Source organism: Ixodes scapularis, unplaced genomic scaffold, assembly GCF_016920785.2.
Source record: "Ixodes scapularis isolate PalLabHiFi unplaced genomic scaffold, ASM1692078v2 PGA_scaffold4__175_contigs__length_147842914, whole genome shotgun sequence".
In the NCBI taxonomy this organism is placed as follows: Eukaryota; Metazoa; Arthropoda; class Arachnida; order Ixodida; family Ixodidae; genus Ixodes; species Ixodes scapularis.
Genome location: NW_024609879.1, coordinates 143,624,108 through 143,636,021, shown reverse-complemented (window position 1 = coordinate 143,636,021; position 11,914 = coordinate 143,624,108). Strand labels below are relative to the sequence as shown.

General features: G+C 46.8%; 1 protein-coding gene across 3 annotated transcripts; it reads right to left on the bottom strand.

The window, feature by feature from the left end:
* Positions 1 to 2,458: 2,458 nt before the first annotated feature.
* Positions 2,459 to 10,481, bottom strand: LOC115308725 (putative zinc finger protein 702). Of its 3 annotated transcripts, none has more exons than XR_005714889.3 (2): positions 10,081 to 10,163; positions 2,459 to 6,283 (listed from the first exon to the last, which is right to left on the bottom strand). XR_005714889.3 is itself a non-coding variant. In XM_040206727.3 (2 exons), exons 1-2 carry the CDS (start codon positions 10,163 to 10,165, stop codon positions 4,300 to 4,302), a joined length of 636 nt encoding a protein of 211 aa, XP_040062661.1. In that variant the 5' UTR covers positions 10,166 to 10,481; the 3' UTR covers positions 2,459 to 4,299. The 3 variants fall into 3 exon arrangements, 2 of the variants coding, with proteins under 2 accessions (XP_040062661.1, XP_042149423.1); XM_040206727.3 differs by having other exon boundaries at positions 2,459 to 4,850; positions 10,081 to 10,481; XM_042293489.1 differs by lacking the exon at positions 10,081 to 10,163 and adding an exon at positions 9,735 to 9,803 and having other exon boundaries at positions 2,459 to 4,850.
* Between the last annotated feature and the right edge of the window lie 1,433 nt (positions 10,482 to 11,914).

The following is an 11,914-nucleotide window of genomic DNA, read 5'->3' as shown; positions in this document are numbered from 1 at the left end:
CTTGAAGAAAAAAAAAAAGCATACAAGTCGCACTATTGTACAAAACCCCGAGATAGGAATTTTGTAAAAAAAAAACCGAAAAAAAAAAAAAAACGCGACTTGTACACCAGTAAATGCGGTGAGTTTAGAAAAATGTAACCTTCCATAGCGTTCAGAAAAAAGAAAAAAAGGAAATTTGATTGCTGACGGTTTCAGTTTGGAGCCCACTACAAAAGACTTCCCTTCTACAGGGATGATGTTGCAGTTACCGTTAGTTGCCATCTTGGACACATGATGCAGGCAGACAGTTAACTGCAACCTTGTTCAGCGGCCAACTTGTCTTCTCAGCAACGACTAATACAGCCTCCATCGTTTCTTTGTGGGATGCAAAGTATTTCAGAAAAAAGTCTGGCCGAGGTTCTAGGTACATCTATTGCATGCGCGGGATATTTATTGGTAATTCGCCGCAATGACCATAAAATAAAGAGCCAAATGCAAGTAGTGCAAAACATGCGTTATGATATCGGGAAACCAATTCAATGTGGAGTATATGAGGAACTGTTCCAAGAGCCACAAAACTAGGATAGAGGCCGAGGAAATAAAAAAGCGCATAGCAGCCCCATTCGTTTGTAGTTCACATATCCCCAAAGAAAGAAGCCTATTGTTTCGTGTGCGGTCCACCAGAAAAGGGTGCAAGAACAATGGTAGTGCAGCTATTCCTGGAGCGTCAGTACAAACAGCGGATAGTTTTGAAAAACGATTTAAGTCACGAATAAGGTTCCTCCTATCGCTGCGTTATTTTGTGCGAACAAATATTGAGGAGGCAGCAAAGCACACCGGATAATCTTTGAACGATACTTCGACACAGACGACACGGGTCTCACGTGCAGCTTTCTTCCGGCTCGCATTCAAACGAGACGTCTGCGTAAACGTTTTTCTGCGGGCCTCGCACCGGAACGGCCGCTCCCCGTCGTGCATTCTCTCATGACCCAACAGGCTGGACCTGTACGCAAACGTCTTCGCGCACATGCTGCACCAAAATGCTTTCTCCCCCGTGTGGATTCTCTCGCAACGCACCAAGATGGGACTGTGGGAAAACGCCCTCCGGCAGACCTGGCACCAGTGTGTCGAACCGAAAAAAAATACGGGTTCGGTTACGGTTCAGGTTAATTAATTTTGTTCCGGTTCAGTTCCGGTTCGATAAATTCAATCCGCGAACCGGTTCGGGGCGCTGAACCGGTTCGCGAACCGGTTCGGAAATTATAAATGACAAATTGCAACATCAAAATAAATTACAAATAAAACATCTGAAATCAGCACATACGAAACGGGATACATCGTAGTGTAAGGCTCAGGGATTTCTACCAGGAATGGTTTATGTGCACTCAAAGGTTACCTCACCGACGTTTACGAATCCGCGACCTCCTTACAAACCCCCTTACAAGTAGAACTCGCTAACTATCCCGCCACCTCGGCGTGTAAGCAATTGAAGGAACAGTGGGGAGAAAATACAGCTTTCTTTATTTGAACTAGCCTTCAGTAACTCAAATTAGACCCTTAAAGAAGTTTTCATTAAACAAGATACGGAACATGAAAAACACTTCACCGAACGCAACACCAGAAGGACGTAATACGATAAATATTAAAATAGAAGAGTTCGCTGTCTCACAAATATGTTAGCTTCTAAGTGCCTATACGAAACCGGATGCATTATTATCAAACTCCACACCCTTTTCTTTTCTCATTTCGATGGAAGCAAGCTTCAAGAACTCGCGCGTTCTAGAAACGTGTTATGAAATGAGCACACAGCAGCATTTAGAATTTACGAGATTGTAAAAAAATAAAATCCCGTGACGCAATTTTTTTTTTTTTGCACAGCTTTTTAATTTTTTTTTTTCCGTGCAAGCCGCGACCAGCACAATACTTTTTCCTATGTCAAGATTCATGGATGCAGCCTTTATATTCCTAAGACTGAGTGGAGAAGAAAAATATGTAAGCGAGGTGTGTGTCAGTTGACGGCACTTAAAAACAAATGGCATTGATAGCACATCCATTGTCAACAGCGCATGGCCGAACCGTTTTGACATGAGCCGGTAACCGTTATTTTTTTCCGGTTCAGTTCCGGTTCGGGTTCATCGCGATAACAATATAACGGTTCGGGTTCAGTTCCGGAAAAAATACCGGTCCGGTTCCGGTTCGGTTCCGGTTCGACACCCTGCCTAGCACGCAAACTGCCTTTGGCCCGTGCGAGTCTGTAACCGGCGGTTAAAGACAAACTGTTTCAGGCAGACGCCGCAGCTGAGGGGCTTCCCTCTCGCGGGCTCCTTTTTGTGCCCGTCGACGTTGTGCATGGAGTGACAAGTGTAGAGGCGGCAGTGGTGCGTGGCCTCTTGGCACGACCAAGTGTTGCCATTCCAGCTCGACCTTCACTATTAGAACAAAACAGATGAGATTGGGAGGATTCCTTACTCGCCCTAGTTCCAACAAAGTTCCGCTATAATTAGCAACGGGTTAGGAGCCCGGTAGGAGCTCCATCTCCAGCGCGGGCTTTCTGCCTTTGATAATGCTTTGTCGCACGCACAGCCAAGACCTGGCGAAAGGCAACGACCGCACGCCGGAGGTGGGGTACCTACTGGGCTCTTAGTCTGTCATCCACCATAGGTTCGGACGCCAACACGCAGGGATTAGGCCAGCTTAAGGTGAGCTAATGCATTGTCTTTTTTAGCACGAGGCGGTGCTTAGAGCCACTAAATACGCTACACTGCGGAGTAACGACACTTGGGCCATTTTGGTGCATAAGATCATAGACGCCACGTTATCTTGTTCAGCGGCTAATTTGGTGACTTTCGTGCCCCCGTAAAGGAGTCGACGTCCGTCCATCCCAGAACCGAAACAGCGGTCGATACCAGTCTGCAAAGAAGGACGGTCAAAGCGTGAAGCACTCTCAATGTAAAGGACCCCGCTCGAGGCAACGCATACTAGACAGGCACATTTAAATTTATACAAAATTTCGCCGCGCTCCAGTTGCAAGCGACAAAGCAGGAGCTCCAGTCTTGTCCATTGTCAGAGATGTGTGGAAATGTGGTAGCACTACAGCGACATCTGTGGCCTTGCAGGGACACAGTATTAGTCTGACACCTGTCCCATTCTAGCCATGTTCCTCAAAAACGTCGCTGCACCAGGAAGAAATCAATGCAAAACACTACTTGAGGGCAGAAGCACCAAGAATGCTGTCCAAGTAGAGGAATGAACACCTTGGGTTTTGTACTTACAAGCACCAAGTAAAAGCAACCGTGGCAATACAACTGCATCGCACTGGTTTTGCCGACACAAAATTGGTTCTGGTTAATGGAACTGCAAGGACAACTGCTACTAATATAAGAAGGGGGATCACCATTACAAAAAGAGAACCGACACAGAGAATATAAAGAAAAAAAAAAACTTTGCGCATTATTTATGTTGCAATACACATTTTGTGATAGGAGCGATTCCGTAAAGAACTTACATTTCGAAACGATGACCTGAAAATAGAAGTTGGTTTTGGAATCGCACCCAGCTGAAAACGTGTTTCAAAGTGTAAATATTGTGAATATTTTCTTCCCGAGATTCTCTGAAAAGAAAATTCAACTTTTAGATGGATGGCTATCCCACATGCACGGCTATCCCATGCTTGGGCAAGTACCAAGGCGTTTGAACACTGGCTCAAATCTAATGCTGGTGTATCATTCATAGCTTTCCCAATGTCAAGAGCCTTCCAAGGGCACTGCTTTCAAGGGACAAAAATTTAGGAAGCAAAATTTGGGGGAATGGCATGCTATAAGCATTCCTTATACCTCGAGCCTTGTTTCAAATATAAGAGGAGTGCCTTAAACAGCACAGCACCGGACACTAATGGCATCGCTAGAGTAATGTGCGAGGCAATTTATTTTAGTACAGTAAATACATAGAATTGCAAAACTTGAGCAGGCCTTTCATATTGATACAGTGCTCCCAATAGCCATCTTGGAAGATTTTTCTTCTATCATTCAGGATGCCATAATGCAAGATTATGAGTGCCGCTAGAAAACAAAAGTGCCAGAAAAGTGATTCTACAGTTACACTTGGAGGGGCAGTTGCAAGAACTGATAATGCTCACAAATTATACAAATCATCTCTAAATTTGTTGGTACTGCTGCCTTTCTTTGCATAAAAATATGGGATGGGCAGTGAAAATATTGCTTCTATCGATGCTTTTCTTATACAAATAAAACATTGGACAGGCAGTGAAATTTCGAGAAACTTCCAGAAAAACAAATTGTTAACGCGGGCAACCCATCTCCCTCACATGTGTGTACTCTTCCAATGCTTTTTTAGATAGATTTTTTGCGTAAACATCTTCTCGCAGGCCTCGCATTTATAGGAACGCTCTCCTGCGTGACTTCTCTCGTGACTCAACAAGTTGCATCGGACCGCAAACGCCTTGCCACACACGACGCACTGGTAGGGCTTCTCTCCCGTGTGAACCCGCTTATGACGCACCAGGTCGGTTCTTTCTGCAAACGCTTTCTGGCACACGTCGCACCGGTACGGCTTTTCGCCCGTGTGAATCCTCATGTGAACCTTTAGGCGAACGTTCTGGCCAAATGTTTTCTGGCAGACGGGGCAGCTGAGGGGCTTTTCTGCCGTCCTTCCGTGTGTCCCGACCTCCAACGCGTAAAAACTGGAATAAGGGCCGGAGCGGCACCGGTATCCGTCCTTTCGTTGCGGTCGCCTCCCGGACTGCCTCCCGGACTGCCACCCGTCTAGCTCGCCGATCGGAGTCCAAGGCTGGTCGTTGCACTCCTCGAGGTCAGTGCCGTCTCGGTCGTCCCACCGGGCCATTTCCAACATCCCTATTAGGGAGACACGACATAAGAAATTGGGACATGTATTAAATACTGCGTGTGTACTTCTCGTCTACATTGGCTCTCCTTGCCAAACCCAACTTGTCCGACTCCCAATGGCTTCTCTAGGCTCAGACGGCAACGTGCAAATATCGGACCGAGGGCCCTATGCTACCAACGGGGCCAAGCGGGACCGGGAGTCTGGGACGTTGCCGCCATCCGACTCCCAGTCCCGCCTGGTCCCGCCGCGTAGCATGGAGCCCAAACTTGGCCGACATCCACTGTGCGACACTGTTGGCACGAACACAACCTTGACGCTCCTTCGCACTTTACTTTGAAAGGGTGCTGGCACGCATCAAGGTTTATAGCTCAGGTTAGTATCCAGACAGGGCACTTTCCACCACGATACTAGTTTTGATGACAGTCCTCGAATACTGAAAGAGAAACGGAAAACTGGCGATGGCTCGCTTGTGCTGCCGCGGAGTGTACAGGTTGCAACGCAGCACAAATGAGCCGTCGCCGTTTCTTTTAGAATTAAAAAGCCTCCGTCAAAATTACTACCGCTATGAAAAGTGTCCATTTGAAGCACTAAATAAAATTTTATGGCTGCCAATAAATACTGTCGAGGTAAGATGCAAAATAAGTTACAATGTTGCATTTGTGCTAAGGGTGGTACGCAGTGTACATCGCCTTCTAGCACAAAGGTGAGCACACATACAAATGTCACGGCAGCTATTCCTAAATCAAGACACCAGTGAATTAGGAAAGCCAAAGCAAAGAGGCGCAACATAAAAGCCATCACTCTTTGAGACAAACATCCAACGGTTTGGGTACGCCCCTATTCACATCAACTCTCTGTGCACTATAAAATACTGTGGACCGATTCAGTTCAGCTCGCTTCGTGATGGCCACAAGCACCAATGAACAAGCCCCAGTCTTGTCCCCGAAGGTGCTGTGAAACCTCGTACTGCATCGACTGATATCGGACAATCTCGCACCCTGTCCTCCAACATTCTTTGAAATGTCGCTGTACATTAGGCAAGTTGACACAAAATCACTTTTCAAAGAACCAAGCATTACGTCTAAGTAGTTCAAGGACGCAGTCTGAGTAAAGCTTTTACGCATTAAGTTCTGAACACTGAGTGAAAGAAACAGTAGCGAGAGAACTGAAACAAGTCAGCTTTGTTTACGCAGATGTGGTGGTAAAGGATTTCATCGGTTTGGTTGACTACAAAGGCAGGATAGACAGAAGGAATCAGTTTCACACAACGACTCGAGACCAGGCGACAATCATTTTGGTTCGATTTTGTCACGCTGGTGTAAAGAAGGACACCACAGATAGAATGCTGGCTGTCAAAAGTCGACTTGGCTGGTAGGGAAAATCCTCTCTTCGAGCCAGCAGTGCGCCATTTCACATTTTCTTTGGGAAATTTCCAGTTTATCTGCAACATTTAGAAAAGGGTTAATGAACAAGGAACAGTTGCTGAAGTAAAGTAGGTGTACAATCACTTGCACATGCCACGGAATCTGGCAAAGGTAAATAGCAACATCAAAAACACATTTTAGCAAAAAAAAGGCAATAGTAGTGTTAAGCAAAAACACTCGAAGTATCAGTACCAGCAAGAGCATTCATGCTTTTGAAGTCGCTTGTAGTCGATTTATCTGAACACCTTCATACACGGCCAATTGCTACCTCTCAAGTGGGGTAAAAATATAAAGATATCCTTGCCCCAACTTGGCTACAAGGGCAATCCACGTAAGTGTCAGCAGAATGGGATGCCACTGCATTTCTGACTGTTCTTTTGGCAAAGGGTAAATGTAAGTGGCTCATATTTGAGAAGGAAAAAAAAGAGCAGAGTCTTATTATTAGAGCGGACTCATCCTAATTGGGACAATTTCGACCTGCATTTTGACTTTTCAACTTGAAGATGGGCCTGGGAACATAAATATGCTTCATAGAGACCAGCATGCAGAAGCATAAAATCGTACCCGCTTTGTGCTTTGAAACAAGTAGCATTTTTGTAGTTGACATTGAAATCTGGTGATGGCCATAGTCTAAAGGATTACTTTTGGGCCGTTTTTATTTATTGTGTGGAACGAGATTTTTTTTTTCAATATACGAGAAATCTTTATGGCCATAGTTTCTAATAAAACAGTTCCTAAAAAGAAAAGCACTTGCAGGACCGTCCCAACAGTAGGCCCTTTCAACCTCCAACTGAGCAAGTCGTAGCTTATTGCAGAAAATACACCATGTAACCGAGGTTAGGTCGAATGTCAAAAGACCCCCAGGTAGTCGAAGTTACTCCTCTGTCCTCCGCTGGAAAGTGCCAGACGACCTTTGTTGGTTTAGCACTCCCCAGTGGGAGTGCCAAACCAACAAACTCCCCATATTTGACTGATCAAGTCATTGTCCAAAAGTATTCAAAGTTTCGTTGAGCTGAGAGAACATGACCTTTTGAAGGCTGCCTTCTTCATCGAATAGTGACCCCTTAGGTAGCTGCGATTGCAAATATCGTCCCTTAAACTTTCCACAGCGTGCACGTGAACTCCCGTGTTGCGTGCCCAAACAGCACACGCATTCCTGTTGCAAAGCTCTCGTGTTGCACACACTCTAATTAGAGTCATTAGACACACTCTCAAATCAAGGCTGCCAGGGACGCCCATAGTCTCTCTGCACTTGCTGTAGCAACGTGCATAAGTGGGTTACATCTGCGTAGTTGAACAGTGTGAAGGGTTTGAACCTTAAGTTGTTCGAGTTGCTTATTCCAAGCACCTGACTTCGTTATTTTGGCACAAGACATAGCCTGAACAGGGATTTCTAGCATTTTCTTTGCGACTCTCGCATACAGACATTTCATTACACAGCATGTTCTAATGTTAATCTTGATTTGCGCGAGAAGTAGGAACAGGGGACTCGAGCGCAGAACCTCCTGAACGGGCGATTTCCTCAAATGGTCCATTGTGACTTAGAAACCTCAGTAGACATAAATCCAAGCATATGGGAACTTTGGCACATTCGCGCAGTGCAAGAGACTAATGAGGATGATACAAGTATAATGCTGACAATATGCAATGGTTTGCACAGAAAAGGCACTACTAAGTACAGTGTACATGAGGACGCAAAGGTTAACACAGTTACACAGGCAGGGGACTAAGAAAGATGATGCTGTCCATGACAAAGTTCAATGAATAATATGGCGAGAGGACCAGCATTACGATGCAGTTGCTCTCGTTCTTTCCATCGTTTGTGCATTTCGAGCGCGTTGCGGCACCGTTTCCACTTCTTTTTGCGCCGGTAGCAGCGGGTCTGTTGGAAGCGAGCCGTAGGCCGGGCTTTATAGGCAACCTGCAATGCAGTCTGGCAATACATGTTGCGCCATCTAGCGGCTGCAAAATAAAGAAACTGGGTAAGCTAGGACTACGCGGGTCGCGGGGGCTGTGGCCGGGCCCATCCAGAAACCACGTGTGAACATTGCATTCGGATCGGCGTGAACTCTTTTGGAACTGTTTTTCGTAAAAGTAAGTCCCAACTTCACGTCTCTATAACCTCACCGGGTTCCTGTGACATCTTGCCTACTCCTAGAGTTCCCCCAAAAAATAAACGTCGCTACTGCTGCATCAAAGACGGCCACAGTCGCGAAGGTGACTCAAGCGTCAAACTTCACCGCTTCCCTTCGAGATCTTGGGAAGCGACACGGCGACAGAAGTGGATTACTGCAGTGCGACGCAACAAGTAGGTGAATTTTACAGAAACTGTTGGAGGGAAGTAAACAAAAATATATGTGCACGCTTGGAAAGTGGTCGGACGAACTCATTTTGCAGACCGCTCGGCAAAATAACATATTTATACAAGTTGTATTACGATTCGCTTTGACAGCCACATTAGGGAAATACGATAGGAACAATCGGGCCGATTGTTGCTTCACGGTCTTCAAGCGAAAGGCCCGTCGGCCCGTTCCGGCACTCCTAATGCCGTTCGGCATGCGTGGTCGCAACCGAAACCTTCCAAACCTGCGAGTTTTTAAATAGTGGATTTTCGTAGCACAAAGTGTTGTTTGTTTCAGCAACCAAATTTAATGCTGAATCTGGTAACAAATGTGACAGCGTGCAGAAAGCAGGATGCTAAAGTTTTTCGTTAGAAAAATCTCGTGCGAAGCGTAAATATCCCTTCTTACACATACTTTGTTGCCTGTCGCCATTTTACACCAGGCTTTGCAATGTGCGTACGGTTCTGTAGCATGCAAAATTTGGTTCTAATTACCCAAATTTTATTCTAGTGTGTGAGGGCGTCAGGAGGAGAGAACGGCCGAGCGAGGTGCGAGTGGGGGCCAGCCGGCGAGGAAAGAGGAAGAGCGTGCTGCACGAGGCTGGGCCCAGGCAGGAACGATAGAGCCGTTCTGGCTGGTCTGGCCCATGGCGATTCCCGGGAGAATTCCACCAGCGAAGTTCGGATCAGGACCGGCGGAAGCGGCGAGCCCTGGCCATACCAGCCTGGGCTATGACGATCCAGTAGTGGTTCCGCAGCAAGACTCTGACTGTGATAGCCCAGAACAGCTAGCCTACGCAGCACTGGCGTGGGAAAGGACGATCCGCAGGGACACGGGCTCCGACTGCGAGTTCTGAACGGCGGGCGACAACTAGGGTCAGCGGGTCCGGACTGCCGGCTCTCGAAGACGGGCAACCGGGATGTACAATAAACCTATTCGCTGCCTTCTCGTTGTATTGTGTCACTTTCTGGGAGACGAGCGAAGAAAAGACCGCTCGGGCGGCCACAAGTAGTGAAGACAACTCAAACTGGTGTCCACATGACGACTCTAGCATATTCTCTGAACACTTGGACCTATCAAGGCTCCCGATGGTCATAAAAACCGCAAGAAAAAACCAGGGACGCACGCAGGTGCACACGAGGATTGCTGAAATCGGGGTCGCCGGCACTCGCAACGGCCCTGACGGCCCGGCGGGCAGATAGGCCGCCCCATTAACTGAGGCGCCTCCGCTTGTGGCGCTGAATGCAGTGTACTATCGTGGAGCCGCCTAGCCATTGCCGGACCACGGCCAGCCGCGGGTCAGATCGAACTCGCGGGCCGTTGTTTCGAGACCCCTGGAATGGAGTTGAACAGCGCTTGAGCGCACGGTAGAACCACCGTCGAAGGGCACTCCACATACGACCAAATAAGAATAATTATCGTGCTTTGTAAATTAAAGCATTCTAAAAGCAGGGTGTTTGTCGTTCACTCACCCACGCTGAACTGGATACGGAGAATACAAATGCATCTAGATTTCTTTTTACCAGATCCACGCAACCTAGGCAATGATACTGGCATTTCTTTGGAAGCGGGATTCACGACCGGACACTTCTCGGACGGAATTAGTCGCACTGTCCACGTTCCGTTAGCGTTTATACATGTCTAACGAAAGCACGCAATCTTGAACAAGTCCTGCAGAAAGTGCAATCTATGCTTTGGCCGTTTAGCTCGCTGTAAACAGGCCGCCGTCTCAGTCACCAACGCCAGACTCAGCCAGACGCATGCCATTTCTGTTTTGACTGACAGTAGGCTTGGAATGGCTTCTTACGGCTCTGCGATCGGGATACCTCGTGCTTGTTTTGTTATTTTATATTGTTTTGCATGACAATAAAATGTGATTATTACTAAGAGTTTTCTTTATCATCTCTTTCTTGAGATAAAAAAAGTATTATTGAAATAAAAACTTCTTTCCTGAACTTATAATATGCATAATACTCCATTTCAGTACCTTTTGTTTTTTTTTGTAATTTAGGTTTCGGTTTCTGAATTGTCTGCTAGTCCGCGCCCACTGCCGCATCAGCTATTCTTTGCATGCTTTTTCCTTCCTCTCGCGATTGAATCCCAGCTGCCCCTACATGTTTCAATATAGAATGTTCGATCTAATGGACTCTACAATGTTCAGCACACGGCGACTTATGGGCCCGCGCTATCGGTGCTGTTTCGCCCCGCCTCCTGTCCACCCTCTATGTGTCCACCGCACTTCAATCGCATCCCGACGTCTGCCGTGGGCAAAAACGCCTTTAATACGAAATAATCTTCTGGTTACTTCAAGCACCCTCTTTTTTTTTAAAAATGGTTTTTAACAAGTAGTAATATACCAGGGCCCCTAAACTCGTCAAACACAATGTTGGGGCCAAAGTTGACAGCCTAGAGCACGCCGATTGGCCTATCAAAACGAGGACTTCGTGCTTTTTTTTTTTTTTTTTTCCACGTTTAATTGGCGTGCTTTACGAACTTTCGGCTCCAACTTTGTGTTTGACGAGGTTAGGAGCCCAGTTGGGGTCCATATCACAAGATCGAATGACATTTTAGCGAACGGCGACATTTGAGCGAATGGTCGTTTTAGCGAATAACGGGGGCGCGCGTTAACCCATCCATCGCGCTGCGCTTTACGCCGCTGCGCGGCGACAGTCTGCGGCAACTCATTACAAAAATATGAACTCACTTGGCCCACCCGAAAACGCCGCTTCGCGGCGTCCGACTATTCGCTAAAGTGTCATTCGGTGAAACGAGGGCGTTCGCTAAAACGTCATTCGATCAAGTGAGTGCCTCCCGCCCAGTTGAGCCCAGAGTGACATGCGGTTAGAGCCAGAGATAGATCTACAAAAAGTTCAGAGAGCCGCAGGAAATAAAAATTGGGGGAAGGGGGGGCGCTTTTAACAAGAAATAAGGGGAACAGTCCTTTCCATAGGGGACAGGTACTGCCGACTACAACAAATAACACCAGGCAGCAGTTCCTTTCTTTGCAACCACTAAGCAAAAAGGAATGCATGGTTTGCTAGCCAACCACTGACCCTGATACTTGTTATCCGTACAAGGTTCGAAATTCTTTCCAGTACAGTAAAGCAACCAATGCCGCTGGACAAATCTATTCGTCAAAAAGCAGACCAGCTGTATGTAAGTAGTGTAATACAAAAATGCCAAAACAGACTTTTTTTTTTCTTTTAAATTTTATAATTTTTTTTTCTCGGGGGAGGGGGGTAGGGAAGGAAGCATGCTTAGCAGGGAGCTGCGAGCCGCACTTGAGCCCACGAAGAGCCACATACG

Bases quoted from the DNA above. Each gene is read 5' to 3' on its own strand.
- LOC115308725 (XM_040206727.3), bottom strand. From the start codon at position 10,165: ATGCCAGTATCATTGCCTAGGTTGCGTGGATCTGGTAAAAAGAAATCT. The intron at 4,851-10,080 runs GTGAGTGAACGA...TCTCCCTAATAG, and splicing joins CCGTATCCAGTTCAGCGTGG to GGATGTTGGAAATGGCCCGG.